We start from the raw sequence: 15,354 nt of genomic DNA on the forward strand, positions 1-15,354 counted from the left end.
TGTGAGTGATAGATGGGATTATACAAATTTAAAAGTTCATAATAAAGAAGTAAATATTTTAAAGTTTGTAAAATGCAACAGTTCTTCCACATCAGATAATGAAATCAAAGATAAATCATAAACAAATGTGTCCTAGGAAATGTTCTAGTAACTCATCATGTCCTCCCAAGAAATGGTATCTATGTTGAGTGTTCCCACATATTGACCAAGTCAGTGTCTGGAGTAGATGTAGTCAAGGAGGAAAGGGAGCCCAGAGTCATGCATTTTAAATGTATACACTTTATATGCTAATCCGTCATAGAAAAGGAAGGCTACATTGAAACTTCTGTAGCACTTTTTCATTTGGGTTCCATTTTGAAGACTCTGTACAATTTAGGTATTCCGGGCTTCAATTGTATAAAATCAGTGGACCATCTTCAAGAAACAAAGCTAAATAAACATGTCATTACTTGGCACTCTCAGGATAAGCCTGCCCTTCTTTGCTGGGTAATTTTTGGTGTGCGTGACCATCTGAGTTTCCTCAGACAGGAAGGTTTATGAATGCAGGGACTAAAAGCTCATGGGAAAATGCCTTCTGTAACCTTTATCCTGCTACTTTTTTTGATTGCTGGGAGCTCTGTTTTCAGCAGCATAAAGTGACATGCAATCTCATACAGATTTTAACTACTCAATTATTATGCTGTCATGGGCGTCAAACAAACACACAAAAAATACTTGATTAAAATGACATCAACAATCTTTTTGACGCATAAAAATGAAGTTTCAAACATGTACTTCAAATGAAATGTTTTAGTAGAAATATAAACTTAAGCATCTGAATCCTTAGACCTAGAAACTTGATATTAAACTGAAAAAGTCATTTACATTAATCTTTGATGTGTCAACTGAAAGCTTGTAAATTTGTCATCTCTAAAAACAGTTTTATGTTGCAAAGTCACTCAGTAAAACCCTTCAAGGATAGAGGGATTTTTTGCCATTATTTATTACAAGTTTTCACATGCTCATTTTTGTATGGCTTTTTTTTTTTTAAAAAAAACCTCAATTAAATGAGTTAGTGTGCTCTGAAAGAGTGTACTTAAATTTTGCTTCAAATGGATCCTGGTTATCACCAGTTTCAAACTAAGGAAACAGAATTGTTTATGTAGGATTTAACTTAGATTTATTAAACTATTTAAGAATTTGTTTGGGAAGGCACTGTGCTACCTTTTTCCAAAACCCACTCATGTGTGTTCAATGTTACTTAATTTGCTCAAGAAATGTGCAGAGCTACATACTAGGAACTGTAATAGGCACTGAAAGTCAAAAACAGAAAGAAAGAAAAAGAAGGAACAACAGAGAAAGAGGAAGGAAGGAAAGAAGGAGAGAACAGAATAAAAGAACAAAAGGAAACCTCGCGAATTGGTTAATAGCAAGGGTTATGGAGTCAGATATTCTTCCAACAACAAGAAATAAAGCCTTGAGGAAATTAACTTCTCTCTGCCTTAGTTTGCTCACCTTTATCATTGGGGTGATAATAGTCCAACCTCCTAGCGTTGTGTGAGAATCAAATGGGTTTATGCATGTTAAGTTAAGTGATTAGAGTCATGCCTCACACTTAGGAAGCCCTCAACAAATGTTCGCTATTAAGTGAATATCCCTGCTATATCCTGCTATATCCCAGGAAACTCATAGTGTATTAGGAAAACAGCAAAATATAGATGGAGATATACTACAGTACAGTGCAATAAATAGTATGACATGTATCTGAGCAAAGTGCTAGAGGAGGCACAGAAGAAAAAAGATAATGGTGCTTGGAAAGTGGAATTGGTAAGGGATGAAAAACATCACTGCAGGATAATGCAAAGGAGACTAGTTTAATTCTGATTAGGTGAGTCAAGACAAACTTTAAAGAGAAAGTTACCTGGAAGCATATTATGATTTTAGAAAACTTACATGTGAAAGAGCAGGAGCAGAGGACTGGCAGTATGAAAATATAACAGGTCTAAGAAATGATGATTAGTTAAGGTGTCCTGGAGGGAGGGAATGGCTGAGTTGAGGGAGATGAATCTGGAAAGGAAGGTTAGGATCAGGCTGTCCATAGCTTCCCATGCACCAATGAGCACCAGAAAGCCATTAAAAGATTAACATGATGAGAATTAGGCTTGGGGTTGATTAATGATTGTGCATTGAGTCCCCTATACAGAATTTTATTGTTGTTAACAACCATTTGATCAATAAATATGAGAGATGCTCTCTCAAAAAAAAAAAAAAAAAAGATTAACATGAAAAGGTGACATAATTGGATCTATCTTTGAAAAGATAAATCTGAGTGTGGAATAGTGGAGTCGTGCATACCCAAAATGCAGAGCTGGGAAATTCAAACAATTGTGAGGAAAAATGCAAGTAGCTAAGAAATGATTGAGAAGCAACCAACAAATGCCCATCTATTAGAAGAAAGAACTGCAATATTGCTCATCTCAATGAAAGGTGAGCCCACTGTCTATCCACCTCCATCTTTCATCTAGAGTTCTAGAGCCTCAGGCATCAGTGGGGCCAAATACCACATTGGAACAAACTGCTTGGTATTCATGATCTACTAATTCATGTAGACATTTTATGATTTACTAATAATACTCAATTTAGTTTTTTGAGGCACTTGCTTAACTCAATGCAGCTGTCTTTGAAATGCATAATGGAACAATTGGAATTAAAATCATATCTGGAACCTAAGTGACTTAGATAAAAAAGCTGTAAAGCTACTTGATTTCAGACTTCATCAAAGCAATTTAATAACTAAAATACAGAATAGACACTAATAATGTTTTCTTATTCTTAGGGATTATTGCTTATACTTTGAATAAAGCCTTACTATGAGGCTCTGTTGAAAGAAGTAATCTCTGTGGTCTAAGTATTTATCATATCTTCAAATGCCAAGTGTTTTGAAAAGCTCTACATGCAGAAACATGTTAAAGACTCCTACAACTTTGGAGAAACTTTCTTGAGTGGTTATTGGATCTTCTGTGTGAATTTGAAAGTAATATTATTTAGCACTTTTGTCTTTGTAATTTGAGTTATCTCAATTTCAGGAAACACCAAGAGATATTTTGTACAAACATTCAAATTTCTCATAAGTCTTTTCACCAGGGTGTTATTAATGTTAATTTGCCATGATTTGATATTTATCTAATGATATTATTTAAATCATAATGACCTAATAACCACAGAAATAAACTTTCTGCAACTCTCAAGTCTTGTTGGCAGTGTAATCCACTATAGTTTAGTTTAATAGTGTAGATTGAATTCCTATTCTAAAGAAAGGCCAATTAATTTGTGGTAATGCATGTAATATTGTCCTTTAAGCATTTTCCATATTATACTTTAAGATGTCTTTTTTGGGGGTGGAAATTTTCCTCTACCCTTCAGGGTTCTTCTTGCTGGCTAAGAATCTAATGGACTTGAGACAGATTAACAGGAGAAAAACAGATTTAATTTAATGTGTACAGGACCCCCACATTCATGAGAGGTTTAGAGACTGAAAGATAAAATGAGGTAGATATGCCATCTGGGGGTAAGAAATGGGGTAGGGGCCTGGGGCTTCAGAGGGGAGAGGGTGATTCACCAGGCAGTAAGAAATGCAGATGTTTGGAAATCAGATGTTTGCTTTCTTGGAGATGGGTCACTCGGATAATACTTATCTTTGGTTATAACCTTTATTTTAGGAAAGACCCCAATTTAGATTTTTCTGGGTAGTTAAGGGAGGGAAAAACCTTTTATTGATCCCACAGAGTCTTTATTGCCTTCAGTTCAAAATAATCCACATGATAAAGCAACACATCTTGGGGAGGCTTGTTCTGAACCCTTTCAAACTGATTTCAGGGATGGTTCAAAGTATTCATGGTGTCTAAGTGCTTAGATTGCTAGTTCTCTTCTCTCTTTTGTCTGGTCTTCTTTTTCTCATTTCTCTCTAAAATTTCCTCCTTGCTCTCTCTCCTTCATTAGCTCATTCAACCATCAATTTAATAAGAACCATTTATCATAAAAATGATTAGATAATAAGTCAATGAGAAACGTCCATTTTAGTATTAATAAATTAATAATTATAAATTAATGTTAACAATTCTTAAGGTAGTATTTTTCATTTTCAAACATATGCAAAAATGTGCTTAATATAGTCTACATCCTCAAAGCCATGTGATTTCTTGTTTTTTTTTCTTTTTGCCTGTAGCTTATTGTGCTACCAAATAATTCCCTGAAGTTTTCTATTTCTGAAATTTCAGCAATTTTGTCAAATATCTTTGCATTTTTGTATGATTCAATTGTTTCTTAATATCAGCAGTTAGCAGGGTAGTTTAAAAGTTCTTGTTACAGTCAAACTGACCCTCAGTTGTTTTCAAATTGTGCAACTCTTGCATGTTAGGTATTATCCAACTCAAATTTCCTGTCCTGGAATATGAAGAACTCTTATAAAATTTTTGGTAAACTTAGTTTCTCTCCAAATCCCTATAACTTAGATGCAACTTAAGAATATTGCAAACATTTTAAAGGAGAGAGTCATTTGAAATCAAAAGCCTAACATTTCATTAAATGTCTTCTCAATTAGAATTGTTCACTTTGAATATTACATTGAAGAAACTACACTGAAATCATGAGTTGTCATGGAAACAGCTTTGCTGCCAAAACTCTACCTTAATTAAAACCCTTAAAAAGTTACCATCAAATTGTTTTTTAAGAAATAAATCCCTTAGGCAATTTGAATTTGATAGGAATGATTTTAGTATTAATGGATACATGTAAAATTCAGATGAGGATGATAAATGCTTCTAATAAAAGCTACATAAGATATGTAGACATAAAATCCAGTTGTTCAGAAATGATTGAAATACTCTTTTGAATGTTTGTTAGTGTTACAATCTTATTTTCAAAGCTAGATGTAGTTTATAAGAACAAGAAAAATCAGAATAAAATTTACTTTTTGAAATGACAATCCTGTTGGCCTAAAGTTTTGCAATGTATTTATATATACTTAAACTTATCATCTCCCCTATACTACAAGTACCAAGATAAATTTAGAAATTAACTTTTAACTGTTGATGGGGAAATGTTGCTGTCTTAAAGATAGGAAAATCCATACTTATTTTAGTGTAATTCAGCTATTGATATAACTGGCAATAGAGTATTCACATATATATTTCATTTGCATTTAATTATGTTTCTTGTGTGTATGAGAAAGATGGGCTAATATTAAATATTCATGTGAGTTAAAACAAGGCTTTTACTTATCTTATTCTCCAGATTTGGTTTGTGTATTTATTTACCAAATACATTAACAAGTTAGTAAACTGTTTTTTATTTATACATCAGAAAGGCAAGATTAGAACATATATATTCAGATATAGATCAATCAGTAAGTGAGCCTATGTTTGCATTCCATAGTATATTTGGTTTTCATAATATACATTTCACACCAAAAAGTTCTGGATTTAGAAAATGCAATTAGGCTGCTACCATTGATAAATGCTGACAGTTTAAATAATTAACTGATTAGTTTTTAGAAAACAAGCTAAATAGAAGCATAATTGAACTCAATGTGCCTGAGTTACTAGGGCCATTAGCAAGCATTTGTTTTTTAGCTTCCAAGTGTAAAATACATGTGACTTTTCCATATGTAGTTGAGATAACAGTTGTCAAGGTACATCTTTGCCTATCCAGATGTTCATTCTTAACTATCACGACTTTGTTGTTATCTCTTTGGATCTCTTAGGCCCAGGTCAGATGAAATGTGCTCTCCAAGTGCTGAATTTTTATTTATGTATGCCTCACACATTTGAGATACATTAGGTTAAATTGCTAGTTTTTAAAAATGGTTTTAAAGTTCTTACTTAAGAAGCAGATTGGCTTCTAAATGGTTTCCTTGACTCAGATGAAATATATTCACTGCTCAACCAAATACAGCAGCTGTGTTTTGTTTACAAAATCTTATCTAAAATAAGTGCGCTCTGCCATATAGCGAGTCAGCTCTTGTAGGCAACTCTTTTAGTCCAGCTGTCAATTGGGCAGAACACCCACACAATTAAAAGGAAAATTAACCATGTTTAAATAGTATGAACATTACAGTGAGTTGAGTATCTTTATATTGTTGTCTATGAAATGGTTTCTTTCCTTTTTTCCTTAGTTTATTTCCTTTTTTACATTTTCCTTGGAGATGAAATGTAAAGTTAGAGTATTTCAATTTTCCATTTTAATTGTTTCAGTATTTTATATATAAGTCTTTTTGTCTTAGATTATATTTGACCCTACTTACAAGCTAATAATTAGGCCTATTACTGTCTCATAGATGTTGGCAGAAGACATATGACTCCTGGGTCAGAAGCAAAAAGCTTTTTTCCTCAGAGCCTTGCAAGCATGTGCTTCAGCTCCCCTTGCCCCCACATGCCACAGGGACAATACAGCATGGACTCACACGGACACTGCCACATAGGGACGTTGCATCACAGCTGAGGGACACTGAGCTTGGGGAACCCACCTTTTTATAGCAAACAGAAGGCAGGTCTGTTGTTTGACCTGAAGAGGGACATTGTCTCACTCTCAAGGCTACTTACTGCAGGCATTACCTGAGAAATGGCCTGGGTAAAAAGCAGTTCTGGCCCCGTAACCTGGGTAGGCCCAGCACAACATGTAGGATTGCTAGAGATGCGTGGAGGGCCCTCTAACATAATACCTTTATATGTAGATATTGTATGTGTTTTGACATGTGTAACCTTATTTTAGGTAGGTATGTAAGTACATTTCTTATATTTTTGGGCATGTGAGTGAATATGTATATGATAAATTATGTATTTACCAGTTCACTTTCTTAATCCAGATTATTTTCTATGTTAGAATCAAGAAAATTATTAACATTATATAATTATGTGACAGATTCAGAACCTTAAAAAATAAACTTGTAGAGTCCAATAAAGTTTATATGCACACAACAGAACAGGGATGAGAGGATCTTATCTGTGATTTTACATTCATGTCATATTTACTGTTTCCTTTACTTTATTATATTCTAAACTGATATTGGTTTTCCCTCCACTTGACAAATCAGGTCCTAAAATATCTTTCAGATTGGTCAATCACCCAACAACTTTCTTAATTCTTTTAGAAATTGGATTTAATCAGTTTCAGACATTCTGCAAAAAGTAAAAGTTTAGAAACAATCCCTAACTATGCCCATTGTTATAATGTATTAGTAGATTTAAGCACTTATTTGCATTTACAGCTATTGAAAAAATTGGAAATTTTGATGACGACTGTGAGAAACAGCAGGTTAAATTATAGAGATAGTGAGGTGAAGGGCAAAATTTTCTGTAGTATTCATGCAGTCCTAGATGTCAGTGTTTAACGAAATCATTTCTAGAATCTCTAGAAATGTCTGCCTTTCTCAAATGCTCTTCCTTCTCCTTAAATTATCCCAAGAACATGTTCTGTTGCTCAGTGTGTTTTCTATTGATATTGCTGAAACAAGGAAAAGCAAAATGGCCATCCTTCACTATATATAAGCCAGCGTGAATATGTCACAATTCATAAAAATAAAAGGGCTATACAAGTTACAGAGTTAGAACAACCAGAGTCATTTTTTGGGATAAGGAAAGTTAGACTTCAGAATGTTACAGGGCAAGGAGTAAAGACAGAAAGGTGGGCCAGCAGGTGAAGGTGATACTGATGGTAGTGGGGGTGGAGTCAGCACCATCCTTCCATCTGCCTGCTGGGGGCCTCTAACCCTGGTCCCTGCTCTCGCTCACATCCGGTCATGTCCACCTCACAGCCCGAGCAGTCCCCAGAGAAAACTGGATGTGTCCTCTTAGAGTCTGTGAACGCCTCTCTTGAACGCACTTGAGAAACCTGGAATACAAACATTCATGCCTCTGGGTCCTGCATTCACTTCTTCCCCAAATCTGTCTTTCTGAGGGTGGATTGTTCTGCTGGAGATAATAACCACCATTTACTTTCTCTGTCAGGGTCTGTTTTCCTTTACATATATTTACTTCAATTGATACTCGTATGATCTTGGAACTTCACCCTCAGGCAGGGGCAGATTTCAGGGAAATGTCTCCAAACTCTGAGGCTGTAGTTATCGTCGGTATGTCTGACTTCACCTGCTCCAGTCACCACACGCTCTGAAACGTAACGCTGCGAGTGGCTCAGCAGAGAACCCACCGATCTTTCAGGTATTCTCTTGGATGAATCTCAGAGCTGTGGAACTTTAATTCACAAATGTGTATTGTATGTTTTCTCTCTAAGGACACACAAAGGACTTACAAGAGCTCTGGAACTTTTCTGCTCCTTCTTACCTTAGCTGACCTCCTTGAATTTGACCCCTTGCTTGCTGCTTTTGCTATTTTTCTGCTCCCTTCTTTTCAGAGATGTTCCTGTCCTGGTCTCTTTTTGGCCAAGCCATGGTACTTTTTCTTTTCACTGTCATTCACTTCTCCTGGGATATTGTCTCTTACAACATCTTTTTCACCTCAAAGATGCTTTTGTCTGATTTGAGTATTTCAAATATAATTGCAAATATTGCTCAAAATATAAGACATATAAGGGATTTGCCACAAGAATTTTCTATTTTAGGATCCCCCATATGGCCATTTTTGTATGTTTCTAGGAATTGCTTCATGGTATGTGATGTGTGTGTGTGTCTACTGTGCTCAGGACTCAGAAGGGCCTCACATTTGATTTAAAACCATGCTGTTTCCATTTTTGAGCCTTACAAAATGTATTCTTCATTTCCTATTTTGTAAATGCAGCTCCATGGGACAATGGCACCTATGCCAGGTGTTTGGAAGCTATGTGCCATTCATGGACACATCTAGCACAACCCTCCTGGTCACCACTCTTCCATTCCCTGGGACCCAGGTCCTGCCTGGCCTTCCTTTTCCCTTTCCCTTCCCTGCTCCATGATATTGCTGCTTCCGGAGAGTGAAGAGAGACAACCCAGAGATGTTCACTGAATGGGGGTAGAAGGAAAAGGAGACACAAATTCAGCTGACTCCTTCAACAGTGGAAGAGATCTGGGGAGGCATGTTGGAGTGAGGAGGATTGGGGCTGGGGCTGGGGAAATCTTGGAGCAGGATGTGGTACCGACTATCCCTGCCATAGGCTAGGGCCAAAACAGTCCATTTTAAAAGACCCTTGGGGGTCACCTGTTCACTGTAGGTTGGGGCAATGGGTTGGTAGAAAGGGGAGATGCCTTTTTCAATTTCCCCAGAGCTGCCCCTAATGGGGGCCTTGTGTGTCACTCCAGCACCTGTAGAAGCATGAACCTGGAATTCATCAGACCTAAGTGCACCTGATCTATTTTCAGGGTGGACTCCTGGTTGCTTGTGAAGGCCTGCACACAAGTATGAGAATCCTGTGCTCCAGTGACTGGCAATGAATTGGATGAGGTGACATTGTAGGAGATGCCCTATGGAATATAGTTCAGGAATTAGAACTGTCCTTGGAGGGGTTAAAGCAATGTGTTTCATAATTAAATACAAATGGATGTATAAGAGGAATGTACTCTTATTAATTGAGTCTGGTTATTTTTTTCATCTCTTTTTGTGTCAATAATGACTTATGGCAATCAATTGGTGGCAGTTCTGAAACACCTTTAAACAGATTCCTCATAGGAGTAGTGAAAACTTTGCATAAACTTTGGTAAATTGGAGAAGAACAGCCAAATGCCGTTTCCTACAAAATGTAATAGTTGTAGAATATTTAAAATAAGTGATATTCTCTGCATTCCTATCTTTTGTCAAAGAATTGATAGAGGATGGAAAATAATAGAAAAATAAATGTCCAATGATAGAACATTTAGCTCATTTATTATCTGTCTCTTTCATATTAGCAAATTTCTATACAGTTTCTCTGCTAATAGTTTCTTTAGACTGATTCAGCTTTTCTGTTACACGCTAATTTCCTTAAAACCAAATCTGATATTAATTTCTATACTTAAAAGCTTCAGTTGACTCCCTATTACCTATTGAATAAGAAACAGTTTACTTAAACTGGTCTGCAGTGTCCTTCACAATTTTCTAGTAACCTGGGCCCACACAGTGCCTCTCAGTTTGTCTTCTGCCATTTCTCTCCATCTTTCTTCAGCTCTTTAGTGTGGTTTCAGGATTATATCATGACCTCTCATAGGCCTGCTGCTGTACTTTGCCTAGGGCTCTACTTCCCTTTGTCTTCTATGCTCATCCAGAGTTAATTATTTCCCCTTAGTTATCTTATGGAATTGTGTTTATACCTCTGTAATAGTTCTTAGCTCAAATGTTATATTTCTGATTGCAAGTCACTAAACTATGAAAAAGCAGAGTGAATTCATCCCCATATTCCAAGGACTTAGGTAAGTGCCTGGCTCATAGTTGTGTTGTTTAAACAAATTATTATTTTGAAATATGAAACCAGATGGAACCTGATGAACTAAAACTATCAAAAAGAATTTCTACTTCGATTTTAAGAAAAATATTTTTTAATCCTCCTACAAACTTTCAGTTATGAAGATGAATAAATCCTAGAGATCTACTGTAAAGATTAGTGTCTGCATTATATACTTAAAATTTTTTTAAGAGGGTAGATCTTATGTGAAGTATTTTTATCACAAAACAATTAGTAAATAAAGAGGGAGGGAGGAAACTTTTGGAAGTGAAGAATGTGTTTATGGCACAGATGGTGGTGATGGTTTTATAGAAGCATTCTTATCTCCAAACTCATCACATGTATACAGTAAACATGTACAACTTTTTGTATGTCAATCATACCTCTGTAAAATGGTTACAATTTTTTTGTGTTAATCCTAGTTTGAGCATTCTCTCAGTTTTTTAGATAGTTCAGGCACTATTGGGATAAAGCAATTAACTCTTTAAATTCCAGTCTTTTATTATATAACCACAGCATGACAGAATAGTCTCCTACTGCTACCCTCCAGAGACTTTAAATATCTTTCCTTTTAAATGTATGTGTGCGTGTGTGTGTTTTAATTTTCAGATCAAGTAGCATGTCTGGTCATCGGTGGCTTTATAAAGGAATGCAATTTGACAAATCTTAATCTTCCTAATGAGAAGACTGATAGTTGTTAGAAATTTCAAGTACCTTTCAATGTATAAACACTACTAAAAATTCAATCAATGTCGTCTATGACCAGGAAAAACAAAAAGCATGACAGAAAATCTAAATATAAATGCCTGTCACTGAAAAGCTTTTCCATTCAATTTGTTGTTGTAGTCAAGATCCCAAGGATTTAATGGCCATATTACTTTACTGACCTGTACTGGCTCAGTTGGAGGTCAGCATGTGATTTTGGCAAAGAGAAATGGAAAGTGTGTCTTTTTCAGATAGATTCTATGTTTATCCTGTTGACTTATGACATTAAAAAAAATAGAATTATTCACCCACAGAGGCTTCCCTTTTCCTCAGTGAGCTCCATTTTGTAATCCAGACGTCAGTATATTGAAATACCACTCCTGGCACCCACAACAAAGAGCTTTTTGACTAAATAAACGTAGCAGTCAAAGGTCTGGTCTGTACACTCTCTTGGGGCATTTTCAATCCTCCTGAGACTAAAATCACCATAGCAATGACATTTTATTCTACCTACCTCCCTATTGGAGATGCCTATTAATATACCATTTATCAGAACAGATTAGTTATTTTAGTTATTTTGGTGCTATAATAACACTTTTTACAGGAATTCAAACTGGCTCACCTCCTTCGCAAACCCTTTTCTGTCTTGAATTCTTTCCTTTATTCACAGATAAAACCAGTGGGCTCAATCTGGTTTAGCTGGGAAAAGTAGAGAATAATATGAACTCAAAATTTAGAATAAGGTTCAATAGCCCTCCCAGGTGTGAGGTAGCCTGGAGCTCTGGCACAGGGTAAAATTCTGAGATCCAGGGTTACAACCAAGAGTGTAAGTAGATACAGGTCTATGGTGAACAAGGACTGCTTTTTAGATTAGAGAAATGGAATGGAGTGAAATGGATGGGCAGAATGTGGAGTCCTGAGAGTTGGTTGGATAGATATGATCTATGTATCTCTGTAAAATGTGCTGAAGAGAGGAAAAGGAACTGAACATGAGTGAAGAATGAGGAGAAATTTCCACAGCCATGTGAGAACTGAGGAGACCTTTTCTGGGGAATCTGTGGCATAACTCTAAAGGTGGTCTGGCCTAATTCATATAGGTGCTGTATGCCCCCCAAAACCAGAGATGATGGAATACTGAAGTATTTCTGTACATGTTCATTGGCCTCATTCACCTTTCCTAGATCCTCCTTTCCTCTTGACTCTGATCATTTTCCCTGTTCACTATAAGTAACTAAAAATCCTCTTGACTTCCTGAAGATTCCTATTAACAAACACACAGAATAGAGAATGATCTCTTCCTGCTTTTTGTTTCTTTTTCTTTGCTCATATTGTCTTCTTCAAGGCAATGAATATAAAGCCAGTCTTTAATTTAACAGGTACATTATTTTTCTTAAATATTTGAATTTACAGCTAAATAGTAGATCCTAAATAAATAACAAACATACTAGTTGGCTTTACATCAGCAAAGCATAAGGTAGTTCGATTTCAGTAATGTCTTCAAATCTCCAGGAATAATAAGCAACCTAAAGGCATCATTTCATTTGTGGCTGGTATGGAAGTTTTTTTCCCCAGAAAAATACCTGTTTCTTCCTTTAAAAACGACCATATGGCAGCATAACTCTATGCCTTTTCTTATGCTTTTTCTCTCATCTTTTATAAACATCTTTCAGTTTTCAGTTTTCATGTTTCTCCTTCATGGAGCTCTTTCTGATCCATTCTGTTTAAATCAATGCTTTCCACTTTGTACTCCCATTGTGCTTTGTTTATATCTCTTTCTTAATTACTTTGCATTATAATTATTTATATGCATGCCTGTCTTTCCCACCAGATGGTAATCTCTTTGAGAAAGAAGAACATGCCCTATTCATTCTATTCCAAAGTATCTACCTTATGACACCTACTTTAAATTAGGCACTTAATATGTATTGGAGAAAGTTTCACTACATTATGGGTAAAAAGCAATTTTTCAAGGGCCAAATTCATGTTACAGTTAACAAAGTTTCCAATCCATGATTCTATCAGAGGCAAAGGAAGTAATAAGTTATTCATGGAGACAATGAAGTAAACATAATTTTAGCAAAATGAAATGGATATCCATGTGCATTAATATTGAAACAATATATGAGTTATAAAGAGGCATAGCACAAATTAGCTATTAGACTACAGATTCTAAAGGTTTTAGTCTTAATTTCTAAGTTTACTATTATAAATTAGATTAATAATTGAAGTGAGACAAATTGCTTACTATGTAGCAACATCTGTATATACTCTCTTCTCAGGTTATTAATGAGATGGAGCCAGTTATTTATCAAAGGGATATCTGGAGCTGTAAACAAAATTAAAGTTTAAAAATCCATTATCAGGATTTAAGTCAAGCATTTTCTGACTAAATGGTATTTTATTTAGGCCAGAGGGAAAAGCAAAACTCAGTTTTTTGTTGGCCTCTTTTTTTATTTTTCTGACACTGATGAGGACTTAACCATAACAGATCTACTTTTACAAACCTTTATCTTAGATTTTGTTTCAAAATGATTTCTGGAAAAAGAACAGAATGTATTAATAGGTTACTTTTTAGCTAGTTGACTAGTGAAGGAAAAGTACTTCCTTGGAAGACAAATCAATTTTCTCAGAGGTCAGGGGTAAAATGCTTGAGATTTTCTTGGTGTGGGCTTTAAGGTCAGACAGATAGGAGCTCAAGTGCAGGTTCTGCCATTTATTCTCTGAGTGATGGTGGGATGGCCATTTAAATTATCTGAGTTGATTTTCTTATTTTTAAAGCAGGTATCAGACTTAATTATCCTTTGTGTAAACATATTTAAATATGCGTATATGCCTATATTTTTATGTGCATAGATCACCTTTAGAAGAGTATAGAATAAGAAACAGTTATCATCTTTCCCTCCAGGTAGAGGTACTTTCAGGTGCCTTCCATGGGAAAGAGACTTACTTTTTAATGGTATACCTTCTCATATCTTTAGAACATTGCATAATTACCTGTATTACCCTTTCAAAAGTAAAATGCTTAATTAAAAAAAAACACAATAAAATAAAATTTCCAATACAATTCCTGACATGGTGTTCAATGCAAACTGTTGTCTACATATTCTCTGTTTCAGCCTCTCTGATCTGGTATCCTCATGTTTTTTAATGGAAATTTTAGTTCAATATATTGTCTCAGTCCATCTGTGTTTCACTAGAGGAAGATTTAGGTTTTACTTTTTCAATTATTTGTGAGCAAAGAGTAAGTTAAAATTTACGATTAATTTGAAAAAGTTCAAGGATTTTTTTGTGCTTCTTTTTCTTATGTCTTGTGGGTAGGGCTAATATATTTTAGAAAGTTAGCCTTTTAGATTATTGAGAATTAAAAGTAACAAATGCCAAGGATACTGATGTTTTTAGAAAATTCAAATTTTGAAACTTATCCTTTTGTAGAAGTCATTTAGATCTAAAAACCCGATGACAGTACAGTTTGTTCTTCTAAGAAATATTTATATTGTGTGCTGTGAGTGTGTCAGACACTATTCTAGACTCTTGAATAAGGCAGAAATATATCCCTTTTCTTGCAGAGGTTACATTACAGGAGACAGAGAGTAAATAATAAACATGATGAATGAGTTAATTACTTAGTATGTTAGAATTGGAGTTCCCAGTGGCAATAAGATGAAGAAGACGGAGATAAGGAGAAATGGAAGTGTTGGGATGGGTGGTGGCTTTAACTGGTGGTCTGTGTGTCCTTGAGAGACAGACTTGAACCAAGACTCGGAGTGAATGAGGGAATAAGATACACGGGGAAAAACAGATACCTGGGGAAAGAGCATTCCTGGCAGCAGGAACAATCACCTGAGACGCTCGCCAGAAGCATGCCTATGTGTTCAAGCGAGGGAATGGCTGGAGAGGTGTGAGCCAGAGGCAGTGTGGTAGGACAGCAGGCCTGGGGAAAAAACAAGTTAAGATCATGCACAGTCTTGTTAGGTTCATTAAAGAGGTCAGCTTTTACTTTGAGTGAGATAGAGAGACATGGAGGGTTTTTGGCAGAGAAATAATGAACTCTGACTTCTTGTTTTAAAAAGGATCGTTTTGACTGCTCTCTTCAGAATAAACTATAGGAAGGTAAGAAAGGATAAGAGATGGTGTTTATCAGTAGAATACAGGCAAGAAATTGTGCTCAGAATGGTAGCATTGGGTTTGACGCGGAGTGTGAGTGAGAGACAAAGCCAAGGAAATGGGAAGCTGTGCGGGCCGAGCACCCGGAAGAGTGAAGTCCTCCCC

General features: G+C 35.7%; 1 protein-coding gene across 8 annotated transcripts in view; it reads left to right on the plus strand.

Moving 5' to 3' along the window:
• Positions 1–15,354, plus strand: part of PDE1A (phosphodiesterase 1A) — a 339,079-nt gene that overhangs the window by 132,312 nt on the left and 191,413 nt on the right. The window contains exon 1 of one of the 8 annotated variants that reach the window (XM_073218591.1): positions 9,383–9,407. The exons of the other annotated variants lie outside the window; for them this stretch is intronic. Within the exon in view, the coding sequence (XP_073074692.1) occupies positions 9,394–9,407 (14 nt within the window). The 5' untranslated portion in view covers positions 9,383–9,393. Of the gene's footprint in view, positions 1–9,382; positions 9,408–15,354 lie in introns of those variants that run through there. 8 annotated transcript variants of the gene reach the window in all.

This window comes from Manis javanica, chromosome 12 (assembly GCF_040802235.1).
Source record: "Manis javanica isolate MJ-LG chromosome 12, MJ_LKY, whole genome shotgun sequence".
In the NCBI taxonomy this organism is placed as follows: domain Eukaryota; kingdom Metazoa; phylum Chordata; class Mammalia; order Pholidota; family Manidae; genus Manis; species Manis javanica.